The sequence below is a fragment of the Cygnus olor genome, chromosome 21, assembly GCF_009769625.2.
Source record: "Cygnus olor isolate bCygOlo1 chromosome 21, bCygOlo1.pri.v2, whole genome shotgun sequence".
Classification (NCBI taxonomy): Eukaryota; Metazoa; Chordata; class Aves; order Anseriformes; family Anatidae; genus Cygnus; species Cygnus olor.
This window is the reverse complement of record NC_049189.1, coordinates 4,835,236-4,851,039: the sequence shown is the minus strand read 5'-3', so window position 1 is coordinate 4,851,039 and position 15,804 is coordinate 4,835,236. Positions and strand designations below refer to the sequence as shown.

Here is a 15,804-nt window from a genome sequence, read left to right as displayed (position 1 = left end):
GGTTGCAGCTTTGGAGCTTAGGCACATGATCAAATTATCATAACTTTTTAACTTAATGAGTTAAAACACGTCAGCTAAGCTGCGGTAACTGGCTGTGTACATGTCAGGATTGAAAATGATCCTTGGCTAGTCTTGCTGCAAACCCCAGTCCTCCACCCCACTTCCCCCTCTTTGCTCTGCTCCCACTGTCATTTCTGGTACCTGAATTCTCCTGGACGTCCAATTCTCTGCCTTGAACTTCCAAGGATCTTTCTGTGACGCTGCAACTCATTCCAGGCTGAGCTGCCTATTGCAAAGGGTTAATTAATCTCAGAGGGTCGGTGGGTCCAGCTGTGGCCTGTCCATGGCAGCCCATGGCTGTCCCTCACTGTCCCCAGCCGTGACGACCTCTGAGCAGGATGGAGAGACACCTGTAGCACCCCGTCTGCTTTGCCCTTTCACCTCACTCATCTCTCCCTCCGTTCCTCTAATGCTGGAGCTAAGAACATTTTATTGCCCCCTGGTTTTCATTATTAATGAAAAGGGACCAGAATGATCTTTCCTAAAGTTCAGAGAGTCTATAAAGACAAGAAGCCGAAATGCCATTTTACTCGTTTTAGAGATGTGTGAAATAATTCTGTCTTGTGGCAAAAAAAAAAAGTGAGGGGGGTGGAGAGGAAAACTGAGTGAGGGACACAGTAAAGGCTCTGCGCTGACCACATCAACGTTATGATGTTATGAAGAATGTCACAGCTCTGCCCGAAATCTACATTCAATCTTCCTTTTTGTCTGTGGTGGAGGGAGGGCTAGAAGTTTCTCAGCTCACACTGACTTTGCATATCCTCAATTTCCCCACTCGTAAAATTGAAAAAATATTCAGAAGAAGTGAAAAAGCACTAATTGTCCAGATACTCCTGAGTTTAGGTACTGAAATCCTCCTGAAGGAGATACGCTGCGTAATGGGGATATAACAAACATACAGAGACCCTCAAAATGCAGATAGAAGTGACATGGACGTTTTCTCCAGCTGTAAATCTTTTTTTTTTTTTCTTTTTTTCTGTAAGTATATTTAATTCTCACAACAGCAACTGTAAATTGCACCTCCAGAGCAAATACTCACTATTTTTAAGATCCCCATCTGTCTCAGAATTAGGTTTCCTGATCTCAATTAATTAGGCCTCCTGCATCCAAGTAAGGTCATCACTAGCAGCCATCACTAGTACTCACATCTAAAACCGCAGAAACTGAGGCCAGAAAAGGTGATTTTTCAGAAGTAAACAGCAAACCCATGCTAAGGAGTTGGGGAAAAAATAAGGGAGTCCAAATTCTAGTTACTGTTTTCAACTGTAGGAGAAAACAGGCTGTATTTTACAGCCTCCCACCTCATGAAGACACAGGGGCGGGAGAAGACACATGGACACATGCACATGGAGAGAAGAAGATCCAAATGGCAAGAAAATGAGTCCTTGGAGTTCTGTTTTAAGCAGGTGTAAAATCTCTACAAAATACCATACATGGAGACCATAAACCCCATGGGGAAGAGCACAGACAATACCTGGATGATAAGCATGCAGCTTTGCACACCTAGCTCAGAAACTCCCCCGAGTTTGCATGTAATTACGAGGGTTAGAAAGGCAAAAAATATATACACATAAACCCAATTAATCATTTAAATATTTAAAGTCAGATTTTTGTCCTCACTGCTGGATTAGTATATTTCATAACGCCAACAGCAGACAGCCCTGTTTTTTTACTGGGGGTTCATTTTAGAGCATGTTTAAACTAGTCAGATTGAGTGATGCTTCCAGCAACTAATCGCATGTCAAATAAAAGATATTTTATGTAATAAATTACCGCTACAAGTAATTCAGATGTCATTTATCAGTTTTATTATCAGTCAGGCAAAGTCTTGTTTCTCTATATTAATCAAATTCAAGCTTTTTTTAAGCTTTTTTTTTTTTTTTTTTAAGCAGTTTTGACACCTCTTGGCAAAAGTACAAACCATGGGGAAGGAATTACTCCTCCAGAACAGGGAGGAGAAATAGTAGAGTTAATATTAAGCTAAAATACAGTGTCTAGAAACTTTAAAAACTTAATTATTTTCTCTTTCCCCCAAAAGTTACTTAAGCCAAACCCAGGAGAAGTTCAGCATACAACAACTATGCTACTCTGAAGGCTTACAAATACACTTCTTTAACTCTTTAAGAGTAAGAAAGCACTTACAGTGGTAACAGCTATTTCCAGCAAAAGATTTGAATATTAAGTAATACCTACACCATCAGTACAATTTCTGCAAAAGGAAGTATTTAAGTGGTATAAGTTATTTCCTGCAACTTTAAAAATGAGACCAGCCTCAGTTGACTACAGCAGGAGTAGATCAAGCAAATAAAATCAAAAGATGTGTGTAGGGCTTAGTGCTCTGACTCACAAGAGTGGACATCTTACACCAGAGTTGCTGGCAGGATCACCCACTCCTTTCCTGCTGAATGAACTCTTGAGATAGTTCTGAAGCCATCCCAAACTTCTGCACTCCTAACCCATAGTTTTAACAATTTTTAAACATGAAGCAGCAACACCTTGGTGTAAGGGGGACAGAGAGAAATTACATTTCACAAGCCACTAGCCACTGCTTTTCAGCACAGCACCTCCTCAACCATTTCTTCTCTCCCCTCCCCCCCTTTTTTTTTTTTTTTTGCTCTGCTGACATAATCTTCTCTCTCTAGTCTTGTGGTTTAAAGGTGTCAAAACTAATCAAAAAACCAGTAACCGGAAGAAAAAAAAAATCAAACCCAAAGCAGTTTGGAGTCTTCAAGACTTAAACTCCAGCACATTAGATGCTGCTTCACAGGAAACTCAGAAGTCTTCTCTAGGAAAACCAAATGCAGCCAATAATCTCATCACTTCTTCCAGAGTAAGTTGTTTCCATCCACAAATCAACTTTTAGATTCAAGCGTCTACCTATCTCATTAGTCCTTTAGATATACTTTTGAACTTCAAACCTCGAAGCATTCCAACGCTAAAGTAATGAATACTCTGTAAGAACATAAGCATAACAGGTAGACAGGAAAAAGAGTATCTGTCTTATACATGACAACGCCTGACAAATCTGTGAAAGAAAAATTGACTTAGTAAACTATCACAGAAACAACTGTCCTGGAGCAGATTTGGACCAATTCAGCAATATTCATTACAACAATACTAGCATCTGTACAACAATAACCTACAGCAAACCCAGCACCTGAAAAGAGCACTGAGCCACATCTATAAGGACTCTGATCAGGGCCTCTGCACAGTCTCATCCTTCAGCTCTAGAGAAATTCACATTTTCTTCTTGCAGTTCTGACACCACAGAAAGCATTTAACAGGAAAACACCGAGATGGATCCATCATTAACAACACCAGTGCTACACCAGTCAAGGACCAGAATTGAGCACAGATGACATCTAATCAAAACAAATGTTTTGGTTACATGAATACCACGTATATTTAGCTATTAATTCTTTTTATAGATTCATTTAAAGGTTAAATAGAAGGTCTACAAAGAATGGCTAGAGAGGGGAGGAACAATATCTAATCAACCTATTGCCACTGCTTCCCAGATGTTGTGGGCTGCTAAACAAGACTGGCTCACAGGCAAAAGCTTTTGGTTCAAATTACTTAAAAAGCACTAATCAGATCACAAAGCTAGAGCATACGTTTATAATCACAACCCCTAAAAAAGCTCTACTTTGGTGGTATTTTTCCTCACCTTTGGTTTCTGAGCATTACAGAATAATACTTCCACAATTCTCTTTGGAGCTGTTACTAGGAAGTTTAGTTTTTAAATATTAGTTAGGATTGTTAGCTAATAACAAGAAATACAGAGCTGGTGCTTTGAGGAAATCCAAAACAGTAAAAAGGAAAAAAAAATGAAAAAGCTGTAAGTGTTAACAACGACAGCATTTTCCAGTTTGAATTGCACGCTTCTTTCCTGCCTTACTTGTATTAGTGGAACACTATAAAATAAGAGAAAATTAACTCTTCCAGTGTTTTGTTCTGATAAGAATTTGCTGAACAACAAAGGGATGGCACTAACAGGGATCTAACGCTGTTGCTTCAGCAGATTTTGCTTTTCTGGCATTTTCTGTGAACTACAGGAGAGCGGTATTAGCCCAGGAGGAATAATTCAGTCCTGGAGTTCACCAGTGCACCCAATACAACTCTAAGAAATATTCCGGTTCTGAACCCAACTCCAACACAAACGTTTCTCTTCCCAAACTGTGGCAAACCAGAGCATTTAAAATCTCGGAGAACAAGCCTGGCATTATTTCTAACAATAGTGAAACTGTGTCATAAACTAATAAACACAGCCCAACGTAGACTGTTACATTGGTCAATGTCTGAGCTCGAACTGTGTAGGAACAATATCAAAATCCAATTCTTAATACTTGGCAGGTAAGTGAAGTGCTTTTCAAACTGCCAGACACACATGTGAGCTGAACAGCTTCTTTTGATGGATTTTTAATGGTGTGTACTTTGGTTTTTATTGTTTGGAGCTTAGATACTTTTTTGTGAGGTTTATTTTAAAATGCAAATATATATGTAAATTTTAAGTCTACACAGATTATGCTGGGACTTTAAAAATTCTCTGGCAGTGTATTTTGTACACAAAATCATACAATCTTATCCACACAGTCTACACAGGATTTCTGCTGTCACCCCTTACATCTTAAGATTGAAGATAGAAATCCTGTTAAAAATAAGCATCACTACTAACCGTTTATTATTATTTGTAACCTGACTGCACTCTTAAAACTCATTGTGCCAGAGACATGGGAAGTCACAGACTAAGTCCTGAAGACATTATATTCTGGTTTGTTGTTTGTGCTGAAAATACACCTTTTTCAATTAACTGTTCAACATTAACTGATTGGTTGCTTGGCTAGTTAAGAAAATAAGTCCTCTAACTAAGGTGCAAAACCTTGTGATGATGTGCTGCAGACAGTTTATTGAACAGACTCCAGTGTTGTAATACCTAAAGATGTAATAATGTTGCACTTTTACATCACCTTTCATCCAAGAATCTATCATCTCTATCATACATTAATGATCTAAATATTAGAAAGCCCTATTGATGAAGGGAAGAATGACCCTTAGTTTTAGAAGGGAAAACTGGGTCCTACACTGGCTAAATGCTTTTTCAAGTCCTTACAGCAAGTCATAAGCTAATTTCTATTGACTATAACCCTTCATGCCAAGAGGTGTCATAGGCTAGTATTTATGATGCTTGTTCGTAGACCATGATCATTTGTATCAAATTTTCCTTGTGTAATATGGTCTTGTGGCTCCATCTTGTCACAGACATCAACAGCTACGGAGTACATTCAAAGTAACATTCGGTGTCTGATTCTGACAAAATTTACGGTATTATTGGAATTGAAATGTAGGATCTGGCACAGAAACGTGTGAAATTTTTGCAGAAATCATTGCAGAAAGCAACATGACCAGATGTTTTTCAAGGGGTTACTTACTGTACACCACGGGGTGAGCGGGCTGAGCTGGCACCAGCTGTGGAGAAGGACCTGGGGACTGAGGCTCATCAGTGCTGGTGCCCGACTGCTGGAAAGCCAGGTCAATTTCTTCATCTGTCAGGCCTGGGGGAGCAGAGGAAATGAGATCAGTTTAGCACCTTTACCCACTTGATGCACGCATAATTAAATTCTCAAGCCAGGCAGAACCCTTTCAAGCTGCAAAGAATTTTGGCACCGACTTGAGCAGTACTGCCTCCCCAATTTTGGATTCACTGGAATCTCTCCCTCTCTCTTTCTCTGTTGCAATTTAACCTTAAGCGACAGAATATTAGCCTCAACGCTGCTTCCAAATGTGGCTCATTCAATTTCCTTAATTTATCCTTGAGTTTATTGCTGCTTTTGAAGTAGCTTTCTATTGCAATTCTCCATTCTTCCCCCGAAAAAAAGATACCATCAACTGCAAATGTGGCTCATTTTAATCTGTAATGGTGTAAAAAAAAAAAGAGGGGAAAAAACTAACAATAATGCATGAAAACAGACAGGGAAACAAAAAACTAATTATTGGGTTAGACGACTAATTAGTCTAGATCGTTTCCGAAGACGGGAATAATTTGCTTTATTTTATGACAAATGCAGAAATAAAAAGAAAAAATCAGGACTGACTGTGATTAGTATGAATGGGACACAGAATGCAAGGAGGAAATAAAACTATAACGAAACAGATCAAAACAAGGCCAAGCCCAAACTTTCAGCTTAGCATTGCCCTGGCCTACTGCTGCCTGATTAGATTGCCCTAGGGCAGCCTGTTTTTTATTTCACGCAGAGCTGTAGTCACACTGCACACATGGTACACGTTGGTGCAGTCCCTCCTGCCATCAGGAAATGCCAGGATGACCATCTGTAATTGGCCACAACATATGGAAAGGATTTGGACAACAAGGGGGAAAAGAAAAGCAGCTAAGGGATTCATGATGACCAGCATCTGTGAAGAAAGAAGCACAGCTGGATTATTTTTTTCCAAGAGGAGAAAACATCCTCTAGAAAAAGAATTCGGTACTCAGACGGCAACCATGATGTGGGGCAGGAGAGCTGGGTATTATTTGTCTGTTATTCTCCTGCACAGAAGCAGATAGAAAGCCAGCGTCCCTGCTATGAGGAACATCTGAAGCATTTCAGGACCTTCTACTATACATACAGTGCATATGCAAAAGCTTTCAGAGCCTGGAAGTGTGGATGTGGATTTAAGGGATAAGATTTAGAAAAGAAGAGACAGACCGCTTGATTCTCACATGGTTGGTGCAGGGATTGAGCACAGTGAAGAAAATGGTACGAGTGTGACAGCAGTGGGAGCAAACGGAGGAATACTTTCCCTCCAGCACCTCCACTCGAGGTCCATGAAGTACTGCTGGCAGATGAAATTTCTGAGCTTCAGCCTTTAAAACACTTAGCTCCTCAACAACACAGGGAGATGCAATATAGAAAATGGCCAGGGTTCTGGGCATATTACCAAAGCTTCAAAATTATTTTTTTTCACGATCTTAAACTTTACTGCATACTGGGGGTCTAGACAGAATAATCCATAGCACAAACAGTATTGCCAGGAATTAATATACAAGGTTGTCTCAGAACTGTTATTCAATATAACACTGCACTAACACAGTGCTTCTGATCTGCAGAAGCCTTTATAACTGTTAGCATTTTTTTCCCCTGTTCTTGTGGGTTAACTACTATTCTATCCACTGTGCAGTGCTGATACAGATGTGCAGAGAAGTTAGGTGATTTCTCTAACATCACAGAATATTATCAGTGTCAGAAACTGTACCAGAAATCTGAAGTTCCTAATCCCTGGTCCTGCAGTCTGATGAAATCACCCCTTTACTTTTATTTGATGCATGCCTCAAACAGTAAGGAACCCAAACCACACAGAATAGAATGGACTTGCAGTGAAAGTAATAAAAGGCACATGAACGCATCAACTCAGCCTACTGTTCTAGTCACAAAAACAATATTTATGGTGTCTAATCCATGTTAAAAAGAGAAATCCTAATAAGAAAGAAGCTGTTTTAACCAGCTCCTAATTATCCAATATAGGAGAAAGCATAAACAGATGCCAACACTGCAGATCACTAGCAACTATGGAATTTCATAAAGATGGAGCCAGACACACAAGGCAATATCAGCTGCTGGCTGTAAATGTGGCTCCCACTAGAATGGGGGCATTTTGTTCTACTTCTAGGCAAAGATAGCAAATCTGAAAATATTTAACATTTGGGAATGTATGGAAGTTATGGAGGATCCTTTACTCATTCTACAAAAAGAGCAGGAAATAATACTCACTGCTTCCCAACCATACTGCCCCCTTCGATTCTCACCCTACTTGAGAAAAAAACTAAAATCTTTCACAGATAAAACACACTTCCAGGATTATTCTGGTCTTGCCAACTAGTGACACTCCAATATCACTGTTTCTATTAAAACCCTGCTACACAGTGAAGAAAAAGCCAATGTGAATAATAGAACAATGGGAAACCTTTCACATTTGAGTCCCCAGTATGAAGCCTGTGCAAAGTAGAATAAGTAAAAAATGTTATTACCTCCCTGGACTATTCTGCCTTGTGAAGTGGTCTTGTTTGTCGTACTAATGCCATCATAAAATAGAACATCACAACTACCTCCCTTCTTAATTATCACACAAGACCGGGAGCGCCATCACCTTGAAACACCTCCTTTTTATTCACCTGAACAAGATGTTTTTAAGGCCCTGTCATCTTGGCCTCCAAGCATCAAGGGAATAATCTACCCGAGCTGATTCCTTAAGCATACATATGGAGTAAGTCTGCACTGCACCGAGGCATCTGTGGATTCAGAAATATACTCGTCTTCGTGGCTGTCATTTCTCACACCCACTAACAAAAATGTAAAAGATATTCTAAGACTGTCCTTGGGCATTTATAACTAACTCATCAAAATTCCCTTCGGATTTTATTTTTTTCAGATTCACCACCTATACACAGGTATGCATATGGTCTGAGTGAGTTTTCTATGCCCTAGATTATTCAACCTTGATGTATTAATTGCATGGAAAAGTGAGTATTTCTAAACCAGCTCAAAGAGTCATCTGTTCCAATATCTCGCCTTGCTTTATTTTATCACAGTGCTATCACTGTATTACATGAAAAAGTATCCCTGTTCCACTCATTATATTAATCTAGTAGGAAGTTGGTAACCCCAAAATAATACCACTTCCCTTGGATGCAAAAGCAGTGCTATGAAAACTGGAGCTTTGTGTCTAATATAATCCTCTCTCAAATAGGTATGTCAAGAAAATGACCTCAGTTTAACAGAAGAATTGCTCTAAATCCATTTTCTCAACACTTTGGAAAACAAACGTTTTAGTTCTTCTAGAGTTTCAGCAAGATCAAGACCATGCAGAATGCAAAAGGTTAAAAGGAACAATAAAGGAAACTGCCAATTGTAAGTGAATTATATTTGGCTTTGAAAGCTGAGCCACGGCTATATTATAAAAGGCATCTCTTTGCGTTGTTTACCATCACCCTGACTAATGCAGACCTTTTTTTTTGTTTTAAATAATCTCATGCAAATTAGACACACACTTCCTTCCAGTTGATTGCTATCTGCAAGGAATAATCTAACCGCAGAGGGTACTGAGCAAGGACTGAGCTGAGGAGAAGGATGCAAGGAAGCTGTCTTCACAGCCCTACAGAATGCAAACCTATTCCCTTCCCCCAACCATCCATCTCATTTCTCTTCAGTGCCACAGCCTTAGCAAAGAATTAGTCATAATTTTCACAAAGCCTTAAAATTTCCTTTGCAGGCTTCGGGGTGTTGATTTGAATTATCCAGCACCCATGATTGTTTTGCATTCAAGGGTTCTTGCTGACCCTCTTTTGTGATTGTCACTGCTGCCACTCAATTTTCAGGGATCACTCAGCCTCTGTAAATTGTAGTCAAACAGAGAATCGGAGCAAGTCAGGGAATAAAATGGGTTGTCAGAAACATCTCTTGGTGCCCGCACCTTTGTTGTACAAAAAGCTCCTAAGTCCAAGAACTTCTAAGACTTGACTGTCTGTTTAAGTCCTTCTACAATATCCACTGCTATTTAATTTCAGGGCCTCGTGTACATCAAAGTATTTTCCTCTTATGACCACTCTGAAGCAGAGGAGTACTGCTGTCCATACCTGCAGATGAAGAAGCGAGACATGCAGATATGAGGTGCGCTCCAAGGTCAGAACCAAACCTCTGACCCAGTCAGAAACTAAAACTCAGGAGACGTGAGCGACAACTCTTTTTCCCATCCACTGAGCATATCTTTTTCTACATTATGTTCTCCCTTGCTGTGCTCAATCCGGTAACTCATGCAACATTTTTCCAAGCTGAAGGCAGCATTAGTTTTAAGGAGAAAATTTCTGGTTAGGAGGACAGAAAGTATTCTGCCATAACAGAGAAAGGTGGTGGTAAGAATTAAGTTCCTTTGGTGCTTTTCCAGCTTTATTACAGCTCTGACAGCCCCCCCTGGAGCAATCATCACACCTACCCTTTTGCAGAGACAAGCAGGGTGGGTTTTCTGTTGTTGTTCACCCCACACATGCACACCCTTCCTATTCAGAAGAAAACAAAACAGATCTGGACAACTTGTTTAGCTACAACTAACCGTATGGCTGCACCAGGTTCGGGCAGAGAAGCACATGACTAAAAGGAAGACCTACTGTAGACATCCTGAAACGACATTACGCTCCTGTTCCTGGAAGCCACGATGTCAACCCTGCTCAGAAAGAACACGGCCACATTTTAAAAGAATCATCATAAAAACCTTCTGGGATCTGATCCAGACTAATGATTCCACCTGTTCAGTCAGCTGCACGCAGTGCTGGGTGACTCGTTTTGTCAAATGTTAATCCTATGGTCTATTCTGTGCTTAGTTTAACGCATTTCAAAAGGGTCAAAAGGTATAGGCTCCTGCTCCATTTTCTTCCACATGTCCGTGTTCAGGGGGCTTTCACAAGGCCAATCCCAACCCAACCTTCTAATGAAACCGAAGGTCTCAAAAACATCACTGATTTTTTTTCTTACCCTTCATTTACACTGAGACACTTTATTTGAACGTAAACATCCTACTGCTGCACTTCCAGCTCAAACACTGGGGAAAGAAACCCAAACATCAAAGTGAGAATGAGTCGTCTCAATTGTCTGGCAGAAAAATGCAAACATAGAAATCATTTCAAAAGTTACTGAAAGGGCTTTGAATTCTTGCAGCTTTATTCATCTAGGGGACTGCTAATTCTGCAGTTCCAATTTTTAAGAAACATTATACGCTTATTATACTTAATTAAATACATCAGGGTGCCTAAGCAGCATTTAGAACTGATAAAGGTGCTCTAACCTCAGCAACACTGCACTAAAATGAGGAAGGAAAACCTAACTGATGATACAATGCTAAGAATTACATTGAGCCAACCAGGAAAGAAAAGGTTAAAAACAAAAAAGTATTTTGGCTTTACAAATATAAATAAATAAATAAGCCTGGCAGCAGTTTCTCTTCCTGGCCAGGCTTTTTGGAGTCTATAATAAAATGAAGTGTAATGGAGGAGAGGAGGGCAATGTCAGAGGGTGAGGGTTTGGGAGAGAGGTTGTTAAGTATCTCCCTCTCCTCAGCTGTGTTTACTCCATTTACAGGACCCCAGGTGATTGATAGACAAAAGAAAAGCAAGCAGATAGTAACCCCCCTCCGGGAGCATCAGTAAAGAGGATAACTCCCGACATCATCCAGAGCCCCAAACTCTCCTCAGGCCACTTGTAATTAAAAGGACAGAGCAAGATATGCAAACCAGAGAAAAAGTAAAAGAGGAATTTTTTTATTTATTATTAACATTTTGTTGGAACAGTAGAGTGCAATAAGGACTCTCAGAGCCGTTAAAAGTCGTCGGGTGACCTGCAGACCCCTATTTCCCAGAGCCTTGTATAAAATTGAATTTTTTAAACATAAATTACACGTAATGACGACACTGTAAAAACTAACAGTAATGGAAAGCTGTGCTGTATTTCATTAGCCTGTATTATTCCGTGCCACCTGATCCAGCCGGGCCTTGTTTATGAGTTAGTGTGTTAGCAGATGCCGATGGAAGCATTTGCTTCGACCTTGCTCTTCTCATTGGGGCATGAAATTACGACGGCAGCACCTTGATATTACAGCCATAAATACAGTAAACTGCAAATTTAAGCCAACGGCTCCTATTGTCTCCGAACATAAAGCTGATCGGTATTTATTTAAAAGGAGAACGAAAAAAAATATTATATATCACCTTGTTTATGGGTCCAGTCCCCCCCCTCCCCTAATCTGCCTTATTCACTTGGTTAAATACTAAACAAACAAACTAAATCCTCCCTATTTTCTACTGATTAAATATTCTCATGAAATGAGTATTGTCTTCAGAAAACTGGATCAAAGTATTTCCACTCTGAACAAGAAAGGGCAACCTGCTTGCTTAGCATGTTTTGGAATAGAAAAAACAGGAACAAGTACTACAACTTTTCTTCTCAGTTTTCTATATTTGAGAAGTTCAAAATACACAAAGAAAAAGTTGCTTCTGGTCACTCTTCTGTGTGTGTGTTACATGTATGTGAATGCACCCAAGAGAGAAATGTTTCCCTCCAGTTGTTTCTTATTTAAAAATATCTCCCTTGTTAATACTGTTTCAAATGGAGGAGGAAAGGTACAGAAAAAAAAAATGCAGTAAGATTAATGGGAGGAAAAAAAGAATGCACAGGACTCCTCTGTGCAACAGAGAGCGGGGAGAATGCCTCATTTTCCTATGGGCATTTAGGGTAAATACCCCCGTTCACTGACAACATACCCACTAAAATTTATTAGGGGGAAAAAAATCAAACACAAAGGCAAAAGGACATTGTAATATCACAAAGCATATCACAGCATAAATCACAGCATTATAAGTCAGTGCAAAATGTATTTCACTGGTAGTTTCAAGGCAGGGAAGATACAGTTTCACTTGCAGTAAGAGAGGTCAGGTCTTCCTCTTCTAACGTAGAGAAAGCTCTTTGCTCCTTGCTCATATGAAGTATGTTATCTCTGTTCCACATAGGAAAAAAGGAAGGGACACCTTATGTAAAAGCTCCCAGTACTACAGTACATATTTCAGGGGCCAAAGCACCAAGAGGAGAGTATGAGGAACGACACGCAGGACAAAATCGCTGGATAATGGAACTCAGACCCAGGACTCTGAAATGCAGAAGTCCTATTAGATGCAGTACTATCACAGCCTTAACAGGATTTGGACGCCTCATTTTTGAATTAATCTACAATAAACCTTCAACTAGCAGACAGCATAATTCAACAGGCACAATTTTTGCTTCACAGAAAGTTCAAACTACAAAAAGGGCAGCCAGCAACATGACTCTAAATCAAAGAGGACATGTCCAGAAGTCCTCAGAAACCTGAACTGCAGGACCAGAAGTTTTGTTACACAGTCCAGTTAAATACCTGTGTAACTAGGACATGCAAAAACACAGTGCAACTTCAGTCTAGGGTAGCTTCTTCCAAAGACTTGTCTATTACAGAGCCATTCTAGGAATACCACGATCAGCAAAAAAGACAGAAGAAATGAGTCTTTCTGTAACATAAATAAAGATCTCTCCTTCTAAAAATAGGGGGAAATTTCCTTTTATCATCATCTACAGGTCTCTTGCCTGCAGCCTTTCCTTTCTATTATCACACAAGCAGAAGAACAGTATCTGATAGAAAGCCTCTTTTGAGTGGACAGCGGTAGAAGATGTCTGCACTTGCCTGTGACACACTAGTGATGAAGAGGCAGCACATGGGGCTAAATTGGAAGCCAATCCTCTAACAGGGGAATGCAGGACATCCAATTCAGCCAGCACATGATGTAAGAATACTAGGTGGAGAACAAAAACCTCTGCATATTGTAAATGATTTTAAATGAATATCTACCTCAGGGTTTGAAGGCTTTGAAGACTCCATGCCAAGATGCCACTTCTAGGGTAATTTATCAGGAATGGAACATTACCAAAGCTCTGTCATTTGTTTAAAAGAAGCCTGCATAGGGCAGAAAATCCAGATAATGGAAGAGACGCTACTCTAGTAACCATAGTGCTGTCATAATTTGTTACCACAACTGACAACCTTCCTAGAAATAAAGCTATGCATTCAGAGAAAACAAACATTAGATACACCAAACAGGTAAGTTTCCAAGCATACCCCAGCCTGTGATCTGCAAATGCTTGCTGCTATTCCTGCAGAGAAACAAGTCTCATGGTGATGGTTCCTGATCCTCATTACTGGTATATTATAATACTCCTTAGAGGCTCCAAAAGGCATTCACTGCACCAGGCACTGTGCAGAAACAGAGTAGAAGGCAGCCAGACCCAAAGCCTCAACAGTTCATGTGAATGAACGACAGGCTGGAAGGAAGAACACTGCATGCATAAATGAAGCAACTTAACCACAGTACACAGCAGGTCTATGAAACTTCCCTTCTACTAAATTGAAAAACTACAACAAAAAAGCATTTTATAAATGCGAAAAGATATGTATTTCTTCTACAGGTTCATTTCCAAAAGTAGAACAATTTGGAAGACAGCACTTAACTTCAAAAACCTAGTAACCAGACTTTATTAACAAAACTTACCACAGATTTTAAAAATAGCAATCTCAGAAAATGTTTGTGCTTCATATACATTTACTTTATGTGAAAGAAAAATATTTTGTTAAACAGCTTGTTGAGCAATAGTAACAAAACAATTGGCCTTTGGCTACTCTTTGATCTGTGATAATATCTTTCGGAGCTTTTTAAGGGGAAAGCAAGAGGTTGTCTTAAATTCGGGTAAGGTAAAACACTGGCAGTATAAGAGGTTTGGTTTTGATCTGCCTTCAGAACTCCAATTTTAAACTGTATTTCCAACTCAAATGAAACAACTTGAACTAGCATGTCACACGAATTCTGGCACTGAAGTAGAAAGAGCCAGCGTGGAAGATCTGAAGGCAACCAGACGGCTGCAAACCCAACATCTTTGTTATCGCAGCAAAGAACCACCAAGCCTTTCAGGGGCACAAGACCAAGTATGGCCCCTATTAGATCTGACCTAGAAAACTGGCCCTAATGTGGAATAACTCCAGATTAGAAGCCACTGCTGATTTGTTATTTCTAGAACAGACTGGTGTGAAATTCTAGAACCAGGCTCTTTTTTTCCCCAACTCTGAGTTCAAGAGAAAGTAATTGTGTAAGAGAACAGCATGTTCAAGCCACCGCAAGGAATTCTTTAACCAGATTTGTCATGATATCCGAAGGATGACCTCATTTTATACAAAAGAGTGAGAAAATCTGTCCTGATGTACCATTCCCAGTTCTTTACATTACTCTGGAACTACTGATTGCCCCAAACACCCACTAACAAGTGCATCTGCACATTTCTTACCTTAGACAATACCCATCAGAGTACCCTCTACAGACTAAGACGAACTGCAACGTAAAGAGCAACTTGCCTTGATGTTATTTACTTCCTCTTCTACTTTTAAAACTTTTAGCTTTAGAAAGGAACAGAACAAACCCATTAGTCTAGACTGATCACATGAAAAATCATACAGGGTGTATACTTAACGAACTTTTAGCTTTTGAAGAACGAACAGAATGGCAACGCTGAATATGCAGCACAACAGTGCTGCTGTGCCCCCTGTCAGAAAGCATTGCTCTAGGGAGCACTGAGAACAGTACCTACAGCTGCACTTTCCTAAGAAAGTGGACAAACATATGGAAGTATGAATGAGAAAATACATGGAAATGTAACGAAACGAGTAGCCAAAAAGAAATGAGTAGCCACGAATGCAGAAATCTAAGTGCTTTTTCGGACAAACATTTTCTTCACAACCTCATAGAGTGACTTTGCTCCTGTAACCCAGTTTCTATGAAGTGGAATCGATGTTAGACACCTAGGAGTCAGGTATCACAGCATTGAGAAGATAAGCACAATTAAGAAAAATACATCTAAGTACTACACATTTGATTATTATGGCATAAACGTTTCAGGTAAATCCTGTTTGCATTTCCCCCAGAAAGACACAGACACTAGCACACTATTATAAAAAGACATGTCAGCAAGTATTCATTACAGATTATAAATCACCCTCGTTCTTCTTTCTTTTGTTTTAGAGAAATTTTTTTACATGCCATTAAAATATTGTTTGCTGAATGCTACTACAAAGCTAGCCACCTGTAAAATTAAAGGCTGATGCTGCCAATAAGTGTTGAAATACCTTCTGTTTAAA

General features: G+C 39.7%; 1 protein-coding gene across 2 annotated transcripts in view; it reads right to left on the bottom strand.

Annotated features, from left to right (window-relative positions):
- The window catches only part of PEX14 (peroxisomal biogenesis factor 14), a 78,911-nt gene that overhangs the window by 12,855 nt on the left and 50,252 nt on the right, over window positions 1–15,804 (bottom strand). For both annotated transcript variants that reach the window (XM_040533594.1, XM_040533595.1), the window contains one exon: window positions 5,490–5,612. In XM_040533594.1, coding sequence (XP_040389528.1) covers window positions 5,490–5,612 — 123 coding nt within the window. The remainder of the gene's footprint in view (window positions 1–5,489; window positions 5,613–15,804) is intronic.